Source organism: Lagopus leucura, unplaced genomic scaffold, assembly GCF_019238085.1.
Source record: "Lagopus leucura isolate 7727_CA_CO unplaced genomic scaffold, USGS_WTPT01 Super-Scaffold_739, whole genome shotgun sequence".
Taxonomy (NCBI): Eukaryota; Metazoa; Chordata; class Aves; order Galliformes; family Phasianidae; genus Lagopus; species Lagopus leucura.
The window spans coordinates 5,207,767-5,221,047 of record NW_024962255.1 but is presented as its reverse complement, the minus strand read 5'-3'; the positions used below and the strand labels follow the sequence as shown (position 1 = coordinate 5,221,047).

At 44.8% G+C, this 13,281-nt stretch overlaps 1 protein-coding gene across 4 annotated transcripts; it reads left to right on the top strand.

Annotated features, from left to right (window-relative positions):
- Positions 1–2,195: 2,195 nt before the first annotated feature.
- Positions 2,196–10,479, top strand: NCOA4 (nuclear receptor coactivator 4). 4 transcript variants are annotated; one of them, XM_042863400.1, is made up of 10 exons: positions 2,196–2,274; positions 3,522–3,675; positions 4,130–4,270; positions 4,397–4,485; positions 4,953–5,061; positions 5,573–5,644; positions 6,303–6,449; positions 6,603–7,610; positions 7,959–8,048; positions 8,747–10,479. In XM_042863400.1, exons 2-10 carry the CDS (start codon positions 3,535–3,537, stop codon positions 8,750–8,752), a joined length of 1,803 nt encoding a protein of 600 aa, XP_042719334.1. In that variant the 5' UTR covers positions 2,196–2,274; positions 3,522–3,534; the 3' UTR covers positions 8,753–10,479. The 4 variants fall into 4 exon arrangements, with proteins under 4 accessions (XP_042719334.1, XP_042719333.1, XP_042719332.1 ...); XM_042863399.1 differs by lacking the exon at positions 2,196–2,274 and adding an exon at positions 2,535–2,843 and having other exon boundaries at positions 6,306–6,449; XM_042863398.1 differs by lacking the exon at positions 2,196–2,274 and adding an exon at positions 2,535–2,843.
- Positions 10,480–13,281: the final 2,802 nt, after the last annotated feature.

Genomic DNA, 13,281 nt, shown 5'->3' with positions numbered 1-13,281 from the left:
AGGTTTACAGGAATAGTGCTGCCTTGGAAGAGGCTGCTGTTGAAGCCAGTATAACAGAAACAAATAATTATGTTGACAAATTCTTGTCTAGCTTTGGGTCACTCCTGCTTACCTTGAAGATGTTGTCAAGACTATTGTATCCTACAAAATGTATACAGAAATTCCTCTCCTTTGTAAAGCATATGTGTGTTGCAGTGTGTATCCATCATATCTGAACTAGGTGTGCTTTTCACTTGGTAAGGGGGAAGACATGAAATTAACGATCACTAAGGAATCTTCTTTTTTTGCAGAAGTACATGTGTATGCAAAGTGTTCACTCTTTGAGCTGCATCTGCCAGCTAAAGCCTTGACAGGTTTCAGAACAGAGAAAAATGAATTGGGGAAAAAAAGAAGAAAAAAAACAGGAAAAGTTGAATGAGGGTTAAAATGCCCAGGCCTGCAGTTATGCTTTAGAGCTGTATGGGACGTATTTTCCAGGCATGTGTTACGCAGAAGATGCTGTGTTGATGAACTGATGAACAACTGATGAGTACTTGGGCACGCGCTTACCAACATGTCTTTGCATAGCTTTTCCATTCTAATACTTTCATTGCATACATGAAGAACTATGAGAATAAAATACACAAATACTTTTCTCTTGTAACTCCTATTGTGCATTTCTATTATCAAAAATTAATCTGTTCCTTTTGTCTGTCCTACTCATAGATAACATGTCCTTGGTTAAAACCTCAGTTGTTGTGGTTTTTGCACTGACAGGTTTGGACCAGAGCAAGTAACCTATTTGTGCATTTCTCTGTTGAACACCTACCACAGACATTGGGTTCTCAGTGCAGCACGTTGCTTCCAAGTAAGTTCTGCCTTTTGTTAGACTTCCTGCAGAGAACCTTTCTGGGAACATCTGTACATGACAGACAAACATGGAGTTTGGTATAATCCATTCTTCATTTCATGCAAAGTAGGATAGGCAAATAAAGTTTGCACAAATGAGATTCTTAAACTAAAGAAAGTTAAAAGTACAGTGTGAGGTGCAGGGAAAGGTTATCTGAACATCTGTGTACAGTATATGAAAGGGTCTGCATGGGAGTTCAAAGCATTTGGCTTATCTCTGGCATTGAGACAGTTCACCATGGAAAGCAAAGTCTGAGTGTGAGTAAAACCAGTGCGAAGAGCTTTGAAAATCTGCTATGGGCCATGAAGTGAGGGCTGTGGAGCATCGTCAGCTGTGTTCTGGGCCTGGCTGGGCCCAGCAGCACAAGCTGGGGGGGGCAGGGACAGGGCTGGTGGCAGCTGTGGGACTGCGTGTCAGGTCATGGCCTATCTGGAAGGGGACCAAGGACAGACGTCAGAGGAGGTGTGCATGTGGGAGCGCGAGCTGCAGGGTCACGAAGACGAAGGGAAAATGGCCTGTTTCCAAGGGAGAGGCCTGTGGGCAGTGTGCCATTTCCCTGACGTCTGCAGTGATGGCTTTAACTGCAGGCTGTGCTTTGGCACTGCTGCCTCATACAGAGCATGGCTGAGGAGGGCTCGGCTGTCCTGTCAGGGCACCTGGCTGAGTCTGCCTGTGCTGCATTGCTGGCAGGGTCACTTTCCCTTTTAAACAGTGATGTGCTGCCCAGCATGGGGTAAATTACGCTGTGAGGTGTGTTAGACTGTGACAGATGACTAAAAGGAGTCTGGTCTTGTCCAATTACCTCCTGCAATTTAGATATTTATAAATATGTTGACCGGATACTCTCTCACCCTTCTCTTCTCCTGAGACAAGGGATGTTTAGGTTAGATATTAGGAGGAAGTTTTTCACACTGAGGGTGGTGAGGCACTGGAACAGGTTGCCCAAGGAGGCTGTGGCTGCCCCATCCCTGGAGGCATTCAAGGCCAGGCTGGATGTGGCTCTGGGCAGCCTGGTCTGCTGGTTGGCGACCCTGTGCAATAGCACAGGGTTTGAAACTAGATGAGCATTGTAGTCCCTTCCAAGCCAGGCCGTTCTATGATTCTCCAGGCTGCACAGACCCAGGTCCCTCAGCCTTTCCTCATACAGGAGGCGCTCCATGCCCTTTATCATCTTTGTCATCCCCCGCCTGGCGCTCCTTACAGACCTTCGCCGACTCCATCACTCTGCGTCGCTATGACCCTCACGCGCCACGACGGCGCAGCCGTTCCTCCGTGCCGCCAGGCGGCGCTCGGTGCGGCGGTCTCGCGAGAGCGGCCGTTCATCTCCCGGCAGCCGCGGCGCTGCTGTGCCGATAGCAGAGCGCCGGCAGCAGGGGAAGGGCACGGTGAGTGGGGGCTGCACGCGGGTATTGCCGGATGTCGCTTTCTCGGTGCGCAGCGCGCCCTGCGGTGCCGCCGGCTGCTGATGGGGGCTCGGGGAGCGTGATGTCGGGGCCGCAGCTGTGGTGCGGTCCTTCTCCCCCAAGTAGGCTCCCACGCTTTCGCTGAGGCGCCCGGTCCGTGGCGATAAGGCGCGGGGCTGCCCTGCCCAGCCCAGCCCTGGGGAGCGCCTGCGGTGCCTCCCAGCGGCCCGAGCGGGCGTCCTTATAGCGTGGGTTTATTTAAGGGGCCGACGGAAGGGAAAAGGAGCCGTCAGACGCTTCCGTAACGCAGCGACGCTTCGGCCGTGTATCTTCTGACGGAGCAGAACAGCCATTTTGCGAGAGCCGCCGGGCTGCGTGCGGGAAGGCGGCGTTTGCCGCTCTTTGTGCGCGCCTCGCGGGGAGCCTCGAGCGGCAACGGCGCCGTGAGGCGGCTGTGGGGAGGCTGTGAGGTGACTTCGTGAGGCGACTTCGTGAGGCGGCTGTGCCGGGGAGGGCTCAGCTGGCGGGTGTGCTGTGATTCTGCTCATGTGGTAAGATGGCTCCTGAACGAGAGGGCTGAGAGAGCTGTGGTGATCGGTTTGTTTGCTTGGGGAACTGAAAGGTGCGTTTTGGTGCTTGCAAGGGTGGAAAAACAAAATAAGTGAAAAACTTACAGTCAGGCTGCATTTAAAGGAAATGCCTCAGGGAGCTGCAGGCTCCACGGATGGCTGGTTTTAAGGGAAAATCTAAGGGATGTTGTAAGGGAGTGCATTAGTGAGGTGAAGGGTGTGAAACCTTGTGGAACAGCAGCTGTGGATGAGCCAGGCTGTGTCAGTACAAGGACAGAATGGCACTCAGAGGCTGTTCTTCCCTTCCCTGGCAGCTCTGCTTAGCCTTGCTGGGATCAGCTCCCAGCTGCTGGAGTTTGCTGGCTAGACAGAAATGCCAGGGGCACGTGAGCAGCAGGGAGGGTTGCCTAAGCTCCTGTGGTTGAGCCTGTTGTCAAATATCTGTTGTTTTTCCTGTGGTTGCATAAATTCCATGGGCCAAAGCATTCTGGAGTCTGCTGTTGCTCCTGGAGAGAGCTTCATCTCTGCACAGAAAGCTGTCGCTGTGGAGTCTCAGGCTTTGTTTTTCCCTTTAATAGTGAAGTAGTGCAGATGGTTTTTCATAGGATGCCCTTCCTCTTTCCTTAAGGAAGCTGCTAAGAATTTACTATTGTGCTTTAGGAACGCGCTAAGAATGAGTCTGCCACAAGACAGAAATAGAAGCTCTTGCAGCAGTGAAACACTGGCAAAGTGCCTTCAGGCGAGGAAGGACTTGGAAACAGCTATCTCTGGAATTGTCAAAGCCGAGCAGCAGATTAAAGAGAACTGGCGAGAGGTAATTTTTCATTTGTTAAAAATGCATTAATAACTAATGTGACTTCACTGACGGTTTAAATCATTCCAGAGTACTTTCTGTGGGGAGGATGGTCTGAAGTTTTCCAAGAGATGGGCAAGTATCTTGGCCTGTAACCTAGGCATGCTTTTAGTGAAGTTGTTCTGTATTGCTAGCCTAGGCATGCAGAATTTTCTAAAGTTTTTGGCTGAAGTATCTGAGTACAGAGATGTTGTGAATAACACTGCTATTTGATAGTCCTTTAGAGGCAGCTTGGAAAGTTGCACTGACTTGTGAGTCATGCGGTGTTGTGGGTTACTGTGGTTTAGAGCTTGAGGAATAAATTGGTACAAAAATACCACTTCTGACTGAGAAATAATATTTTGTAATCTGTGCAGCATATGCTCGTTGGTACTGTTAGACAGCTACAACAAAAATGGAAAATGTTACCTTGCAGGTTAAAGCTAAGATTCACAGCCATATCAGTCGCCAGCTGGAATGCCTGCGCAGCCGTGAGGTGTGGCTGTTTGAGCAGGTAGATCTCATTCAGCAGCTGAAGGAGGAGGCGTTGCAGCAGCAAGCTCAGCAGCTCTATTGGGTAAGAGATGGTTGCATGTTCATTTTCTTGCACTGGGATTTTAAAATGAACGGCATCTTTGCAGTTATTTTCTTAGTTTTAACCTGAGAAGCCCGAACAATAATGAGTGTTTTGTCTTTCACACAGTACTTGGGACAGTTCAATTGCCTTATTCATCAGCTGGAACACTCCTACAATAACGAACTAGCAAACCAGATTTCAGTTTGCCTGGAGAGGTAAATATTGATTACGATGCAAGCTAACACAATTGGTATTTATTTTGACTTACAAACTTAACCCCATTTGTGATTCTGGAGGAACTAGTAATAAATCTGGGTCATCATTTCTGCATTTAGAAGTTTATAGGGGTAAGGTCTTTTAAAGCACTCTGAAATATGATTCATCTTCCTCTTAGATTGGAAGAAAACAAATAAAGCATGACCATAAAAAGCAGTGGGTGTACTCATTTATGCAGATTTCTTCTGATTTTAATTGGTGATGGCAGTTGAAGTAAGAAGGAAGAACTTGTGCTTTGCTGGTTACTTTGCTGTAGTTTGTGAATTTGCACCTCCTTATTTTTTTTACGAGCAGTAAAAATCTTTCATTTTTGTTAATTATTGCCTAGTCAGTTCCCGAAACAGGACAGGTGTAGAAGACAGACGATTAAAAAAATAAGTCTGTAACTCTCATCTTACTCTTTCAGACTGGAAGGTCTCACTCTTAAACCAGAGGAGTCTTCTGTTCTGAATTTTGAGGCTGACACATCGTACCTTCGCCAGGCTATTACCTCATTTGGTTCAATCAAAACAATGGTAAGCATCGAGACTTTACTGGATCGCAGTACTTAAAGTCTGTGTATGTATAGTTAGAGCTTGAATAACTCTTGTGTACAAGTCATATAGTTCTACTTGTTTAGTATTTAGACAGTGCTTTATTAATTATTGCACTTACCTCTCATTTTGACTGAACTTAGATCTAGTTATATATTGTGTTACTTTGGTTGTATTCTTACTCTTTTCCAGCAACTGAAAAATTAATGTTAAGTGTGAGCATCTAAAGGAAAATCTTAGATTGTGGGAAGGTATCTATGCTGTAGAAGTATTTTGGGATTCTTATGTAAGCAATATATCTTTCATATTATTGGAGATCATTCTTTTAAAGGCAGTGGAATGGAAGTAGTGTTTTTATAGCAAATCCTTATTGTGTTCTGAATATTGAAAATTGTTGGCTATTAAGAGTGGATCAGTTGTAACTGCACTTTGATTCTGCTGCTTAGAAACCGAAAAAAAATGAGATTTAAACTGAATTTTACTTCTCTCATAGCAAACCTCAGAGAGAGAGAAATCTTCTCCTTGGTTCCCAGGGCAGAATTGTTCCCTAACAAACTGTGAGCAGGTAAGATTAGTACTCAAATCTGTTGATGATTTAGCTGTATCAGTGGTAAAGGAGAACTGCAGCACAGTGTGTTAGCTTTCTTGAGGAGTAGCTTCTGTTTGTGAAGATATCCGAGTGGCCAATAGCAGCTGCTGTGCTCAGCAATAGTGATGTGGTGTTCTAGCTGCTCCATGAATAGATGTGCAAGGAGATAGTATGAAAATGAAGTTGGAATTGGACTGTCAGCCAGATGTCTTAAATGAACGGTCCTTTTTGTTGTCAGGTCAGGACTGGGAGCTATGTAATTTGTTTTAATCCAGGAGTTCATGGGAAACAAGGTGCTGGGCCCTACACAGGAACAGTGCCAGTGAAGATTTGGAGAGCAGCAAAACAAAGATAGAAGTGTGGTCAAATGTAGGGGATTGTGACTAGATTGTACATTGTAGAAGCTGTCACTTCCCTTGGTTGTCTTTTGCTCTCTGAACAATCTTGTATCACAGAACAGCCGAGGCGTGCCTTGAAGTCATACAGATGACTGAAGATCTGCTTTTCTAACTTTCTATCTAGAATAAATACTGGTTCAGAAATTCTGGCATCTACTGAATGTTCATTTTGATGTTCACCTTCGATTGCTTCGGCAATTAGACAACTTGATAACTATCAGTGTTTTTTTAATTAGCAGAAAACACTGTGTGGGGCAGTGGGCACCTCGCTTGCTGACTGGTTGCTTGGAAGCAGACCTGTGGATGTTTGCCGGGCTCCATATGTTCCCAGCACCAATCTTGAGGAATGGGTTACCCAAAAATCTGTGTCAGAACCCAGCCAGGTATGCCATTAATGCACCAACCTTGTAAGGAGAGAATGGTTGCGGGTGGAACGTGGTAGAATTTAATTCTTCTGTAATTTTGAAGCGATGACTGTGCAGTTATTGAAACACTGCTTTTTGGTGTCAATACCTGTATTTCAATGTCTTTACTAGGATTTAAGCTCTTCCAAAGTCTGCTATTTTGAGAAAGCCTGGGGAAACTTGAAAGATTTGGAAAACTGGCTCCTGCGCAGTCAACAGCATCATGTTGCTGGGAAGACAGATGGCCCTGGTCACAAGGACTCCACCTTGACTTCCAACTCGTCCTTTTCCGTGGAAAATAAGGTGGAGGATTTGGAATCCCTTGTGCAAGAGGAGGTGGACCTTTCTGACTGGCTGCTTACACCTGGCGTGGAAAATGGAGGTAGTGCTTCAGATGAGAAATGGAAGTATGAATTTAAACCTTTTAAGGAAGAATTCAATTGCAATGATTGGCTCCTCAAAGCTGAAACATGTACCAGTTGTCGTGGCAGCCAGGTCAAAAGTGTGGAAATTGAGAACCTGGGAAATCTGAAGTGCCTGAATGAGCATCTTGATGGAAAGAAGTTGCCCACTACATCTGCTGTAAATGCCTGGCTTCTTCAGCACCCCCAGGCCCCTTTTAAAATGGAAGATGTGTGCAAAGCTAATGAGCTGTGTAGCAGCTTCTCAGAGTGCATGTGTGATGAAAACTGTGGAAAAGAGGCTCTGTGTAAATGGCTTCTGAAGAAAGAAGGAAAGGATAAAAATGGAGTTCCGGTAAGCCAGAAAGCTGTACCAAACCCAGAGCATGAGAAGACAAAGTCTCTTGTCAATTTCTGGCTTAACCCTTCACAACAGCTCCCAGGGGAACCTGTTAGCACCGAGAAAGTGGATTATTCAGCAGAGATAGCAGAACCCTTCAAAGTACTGCTTGAAAGGCCTCTGACAAGCTGGCTAGCCAAGTCTGAACACAGAGCAGAAAGTGGAGATGAAAAGGCAAGCAGAGAGAAAGTAAATAGTTCCAGAAGTCCCTTTATGGACCTCTTGGCTCCGTTCCACCACCCCTTGAACGTAAGCAGTTGGGTGTTGGCTTCAAACAACCTAGAAAATGATAACCTGCCTCCAGTGGAAGATAAATGGCTCCTACACAAGAAAGCACAAGTAAGCATATTCATAACTGCTTGTTACTGCTGTGTTTTAAGCCAATGGAATGAGTTTATTGTTTAAGAACTTTATGCCTGTCTTTTTTTCTGAATTCATAACTCTTCGTACAACATTGGCTGATAATTTCTAGGTTTTTTAGCTCTCTTAATGTCTTCAGTGATTATTACTTAGTTATTTCAGTAGACTGGGCCAGTGTTTCACATACAGCAGGAGTTAATTTTTAAATACAAGTAGTCTTCATCTTACAGATTCAGGATACAGGTTTTTTCTTTATGAGTGCTTGACAGGTTTTGAAGATGCATCAGAATGTTAAGCTGACATTAATGAAGGTGGTGATTTTTCCAGGAGTTTGGCCTTCCTACGGTTTGCGACCTGTTTGCCTGTATGAAACTCAATGGAGATAATGAGAGATGGCTGTGTCGCACCACTCTGCAGGTAGGCGGCACTGACTGTGTGTCAGCATATCTGCCCCTAACCGTAGCTTAGGTACCAAAGAGAAAAGGCAGTGGCTTTCATCTTCACAGTTCTCCAAATGTAACCTTTAACGGCGCTGAGATTTCCTGCCTATACGCCATCTTAGCAGCTTGAGTCTTCTGCTTTTTCATTATTCCTTCTCTTGATTCCAAGCCAGGAAAGGAGTTGCTTACGTTCTGGAGTAAAACAGTTAAACTGATTGACACTTGACGAAACCATGTTAACTTCTGTTGTGACTAAAACATGCAGTTAATGTTCAAATGCCTAGGTAACTTCTTTCTTGTTTTGGTAATGTATTTACACATGACATTGTGCTTCTCCTCGCTGTCAAAATAATCACAGAATCATAGAATGGCCTGGGTTGAAAAGGACCACAATGCTCGTGTAGTTCCAACCTCTCTGCAGTGTGCAGGGTTGCCAACCACCAGACCGGGCTGCCCAGAGCCACATCCAGCCTGGGATAACTGTAATTGTTTTCAAAATACACGGAAAGCAGCCTTCTTAGCAGGTGCTCATCAAACCCTAGAAGGCAAGATACTCTTTTTAGCAATCGTTTCAGTAGGATTTTTTCCCAGTGTCTTGCAAATGCTTTTGTCCAAAAGTGCTTCTTCGTGTTTATTGCAAATCAAAAAGAATAACCCTGTTTTAAACTTGTTTAGATGTGAAGAACTGGAGGTGTTGGGATTGTCCCCTTCCTGCTGACGAAACGCACATCACGCTGAGTGACTGCAGCCAGCTGAATTCTCGTCTTGGTGTTTGGGGGTCTGCTTTGTCTTTTACAATTATAACAGAAAAACAAATATTCATATAACAGAGTTGTGGTGCAAAATACGTCGCCGTCTTATGATTAATTTTGAAATGTAAACCCACTGAGCATAAGCAATCTGACACTATAGAGATGTTAGTCAATTTGTGTGTTAGGGGATTACCTGCATCTTCTTTCATGGGCTCTCTTGAAGTATATTGAAACCAGTGCGAGCATAAAGCAAAATCTCTGTGGTGCTGTGAATCATCCACCATGGCCATCCACTTCAGAAATGTTGCATTTACATTCAGATGCCACAGCTTTGACATGAGCTGGATTCTAGCTCACTGGGGTTGCGAGGTAGCTTAGACTGTGCTTGGAATTAATTGTTTTTAATTGAGCAGTTGCTAATTGCAAAGGTTTCTTTTGCATCTTGAATACCTCCGTTTGTGGAACCTGGCACATGACAGGAGAGTTGGTAACATGGTTTGCAAGTTCTTGAGCCCTTCAGAGGACAGGGTAGACATTGGTCTGACAAAGGAAAAACAAAATCGGGTTGGTGGGCTTTTCCAGAGTGTGAGCTTTGATGCATCAGTAGAGCCAGAACCTTCTGTGTCCACAGCATTTAGTAACTACTGAAATTTCATGGGAAGAACTGTAAAATTACATGTGTATGTTTCTGATAGTTTTAGGTAAGTCATGATGAGCTTTTATTGATTAAGCCAGTGGAAAGCAGGAATCCTAGCCAGGTGGCATTTAAGGTAATATTTGGGGAATTGGATTCCTTCTCTTCAGATTGGATTTTTTTTTTTCTATTTTAATTGGGAAGCACTGGCTTTACAAACTGCAGATCCCACTGTCTGATCAATTTTAATGTTTTAGCTGTGAAATTTCTTACTGTTATCAGTATGAAAGTGAGGGTTTCAGTAATTCTGCTCCCTATAGCCGTGGACATGCAGCTCAGGAGATACTTTACATCTTGAGTTCATGGGAAACAAAGCGATGTTGGGTGGAAATGTGGATCACACCTGTCAGTTTGCATGAGAAACTGAAGTTGCAGCTTCTGCTCACTTCAAACTTAGTGACTAAAAAGCCTCCTCTTTTCCCTACGGCTGAGGCCTGCCTCAGAGTAAAAATGATTTCACTTCCTTACAGTGCTGTAGAAATTAACAAGATCCAACCTTGGTATGTGCGCAGACGTTGCTGTTACAACCTGTGTATTTGTTCCAGTTTTGGGGCTGAGAGGTACGCTGCACACCTGAAACTGGACCCCAAAAGGGCTTGACATCAGTGGACCACTACCTAGAGGCTTTTGTACTTCAGTAGTTGGAGCTTTCTACTGAAAGCAGAAAGGTGCTTGCGAAGCTCACTTTTCTCCTTTGAACGTGTCTTTGTGGCATGGGGAGATGTACTATCACTAACTCCAATAATAGCCTAATTTGATTAGCAGTTGAACTTGATGAAGATGATTGAAGTGCAGCCCACCTCCTGTAATTCCTCGTAGTTGTTGTGTGCTACCTTATCAGTTCATTATGAGCCTTTAAACCTTGGGGGTATGTATTCCTTTACTTACTCAACTGACTTATCACTAATTGATATTTATGTAAAACATTAACTAGTCTTTTCCATTAAAATAATTGCAGCCAAGCTGTGTCGTATGGCTTCTGTGTGGGATGGTTAACAAAACTGCGGGACTAGCCTGGGTGACTTCAGCTCGGGTGCTGTTGTGGCTCTGCTCTCACCCCAGCACTGGGTTTGTGCTTCAGTTTGCTGCTTGGCTCCCACCTGCACTGTGGTCAGCTGCCCAGGCCAAGGAACCTTAGGGAGCTTACTGCCATCCCTGCAGTGAACAGAAGCTCACAGACACATAGCTGGTATGGCTAAAGCACTGGCCTTTATTCAGGAGCTGTAAGAAACACAGGCTTAGACAAAATGGTGTCTTTTGAGTCTTATTAAGCCTTGAATACTGAAGGATTTATGGATTTCTGTTTTTAATGTGATTCAGTCCTCTTCTGTATCCACATTGTGTCTGCCTGCACAGTGAAAGCTGGTTCTCTCTAGCTCTTGAGCTTTCCTTGTATTCGAATGTCAGACTTGTTGCATATTTTGCCTCTCCTCTGAGGATTCTACATTCCTTTTAAGTGGCACTGTACCACAAAGCATTCTTCTGTGACAGCGTGCAGCTGGGCCAGGCAGCCTTTCCACCCAGTTACCTGGAGTTTCTTTTGTGGGTGTATGTGCATGTAAGCTTTTTCCTAAATGGGCCAGACCTTTCCTTAGCAGCCACGTGTGGAACTCCTGAGCGTGTATCCTGAGCATATGGCTTTCACAGACGAGGACAAATAATTATTTCAGATCTTCTAAGTACAAAAGGAAGACAAAATAGCAGGTGCAGATAACACTTCATAGCTTTGCAAGCAGTCAGAAAGGTTTTCTTTGAGCTGAGGGGTTAGGCTGATGTACTGAGGAACTGGGTGAAAGCAGGGCATGGGCAATCCCAAGCAGGAGAGCAGAATCCCGGTGAAGGGCCAATGCACCCAACACCAGGGCTAATCATGGGGCATCTGAGGTGTGCCTGTGGTGGCCAGTACATCTGGGCAGGGAGAGGGGGATTACACAGTGGGAAAAGATGCCTGGGTGGAATGCAGTACCAGTGCTAACGATAGAGTACTAAAAATGGCTGTGGTACCTCCCATGTTACTGTGGAGCCTGGCGTGCAGCAACACAGGCCAGTATGCAAGTATACAAAGCTTCATTTAAAGCACACTAATTTTCTAGCTATACTTCTATGCAGAGAGGCAAAATCTGATAAAACCTAAACTGGAATTGCCCCCTATCCTTTCTCAGTCCCACATTAAGTCAGAGGAAACACAACCTGTGAGCTCTGGATCCTTTTGCTGCCCTGACGTACATTCCCCCACGTGTTTTCAGAAGCAGCTTCTTCACTGAGGAAGTTGAGGTTGCCAACTTGTGACTAATGAAGTTTCAACCCATTCCCCTTTGTTACCACAACTCATCTGCTGATAAGGAATGCTGAAGCGGGGTTTGCCTTTCTGTTCATTGAGCTGCACACAAAAGTGGTGGCAGAACAATCGGAAAGCTTTCCATATAGCTGCTGTCTCAGGTTCCCTTACTTGCTGCCACAGCATGGAAAGGTGTCCATCGCTCTTGTCGGCAAAACCAGATGCTGTGCCAGGCACAGCAAGCAGACAAGAGCACAGCACTTCGGGACCACGGAGGTCCCTTATGCCCACATTTACATAATTCTCTTTTGGAGGACTACGATGTGCTTACCAAATCCTACAGGTGCAACTTCCTTTTATTCCTACTGACCTCACACATTCTTTTGGTCACAGCTTTTTTAGCAACAGCTTTATGCTGACTGCTCACAATTTACTGGTGACCACAGCAACTCTTCCACATAAAGCATGAAAAGATGCTGTCTGTAATCCTTACAGTTTACGCAGTTTTGCTTTGGAGACCTTGGAGCCATCAAATATGGACATGTACGTTAGTGCATGCTACTGCTACTAGATGGCCACTGCTCCCCTTTTTCTTCCATGTGAAAACTGCAGCATTCCAAATTAAATCCCATGCAGGGCTGGCTGCTACTGTGGTTGTATTTCATAGCTCAACTACGCATCATGCTATATAAAAGCAGGTTAGGAACCACAGGTGTTAACAGCCTCAAGAAAGAAAGCTTATTGCAGAGCTCTGCTCTGAAGCAAACAGTTCCAGGCAACAATCCTTTGTCTATCCTTGTTGAGCATGCAGGAGTACAACTCCTATTAAAGATGACCAAAATCCATGGACTGGGAGGAACCCTCAAAGCCAATGGGGAGGAATACAGCAGCTCTATCTGAAATTGCATGCACCTTTCCCATGTCCCACCATCAGCACTGCACAGCTGGTGCCCAACTCACCTTTCTGCTGGAAGCAGGACACGGTTTCTTAAGTGGTGCAACCCTAAAGAGTATGTGCTAAAAGGTCCAGCCCTTATGCCACAACACCAACATACAACCCACTCTGAATGAAGTGAAACATAAATAAGGTTTAACAAAAAACAGCATTTACAAAGCAGATGGAAAAAAAAATGTTTTTTTTTTTTCTTTATGTTAGACCTAGTTAAATGCTGGCAGAAAGCACCTGCTTTGAGCTGGCAGCCAAGCAAGGCCAATAGAGTGCAACTGTGAAGTTCCTTTAGGAGAGAGGCTCCTTGACAGAGAGAAAAGCAGAAAAGCACTGCTATCTTTCTTCTACTTTGTCTCTATTTTTGTGCAGTGTACGATAACTATCAAAAGCTTTACAGGAGGTTATTTATTAAGTAGTATCTCTCTTGGTTGTTTTTTTTTTTTTCCCTTGCCTTTGTCCTGTCCCGGGCCTGCTTAATTACAAACTTAAGAAATGAGCTGTTAAACAGTAATCTTGACTACTGAATTGATTTGTAAC

Coding starts and splice junctions, on each gene's coding strand:
- NCOA4 (XM_042863398.1), top strand. Junction 3,676..4,129: donor TTAAAGAGAACTGGCGAGAG/GTAATTTTTCAT, acceptor GTTACCTTGCAG/GTTAAAGCTAAGATTCACAG. Junction 5,062..5,572: donor TTGGTTCAATCAAAACAATG/GTAAGCATCGAG, acceptor CTTCTCTCATAG/CAAACCTCAGAGAGAGAGAA.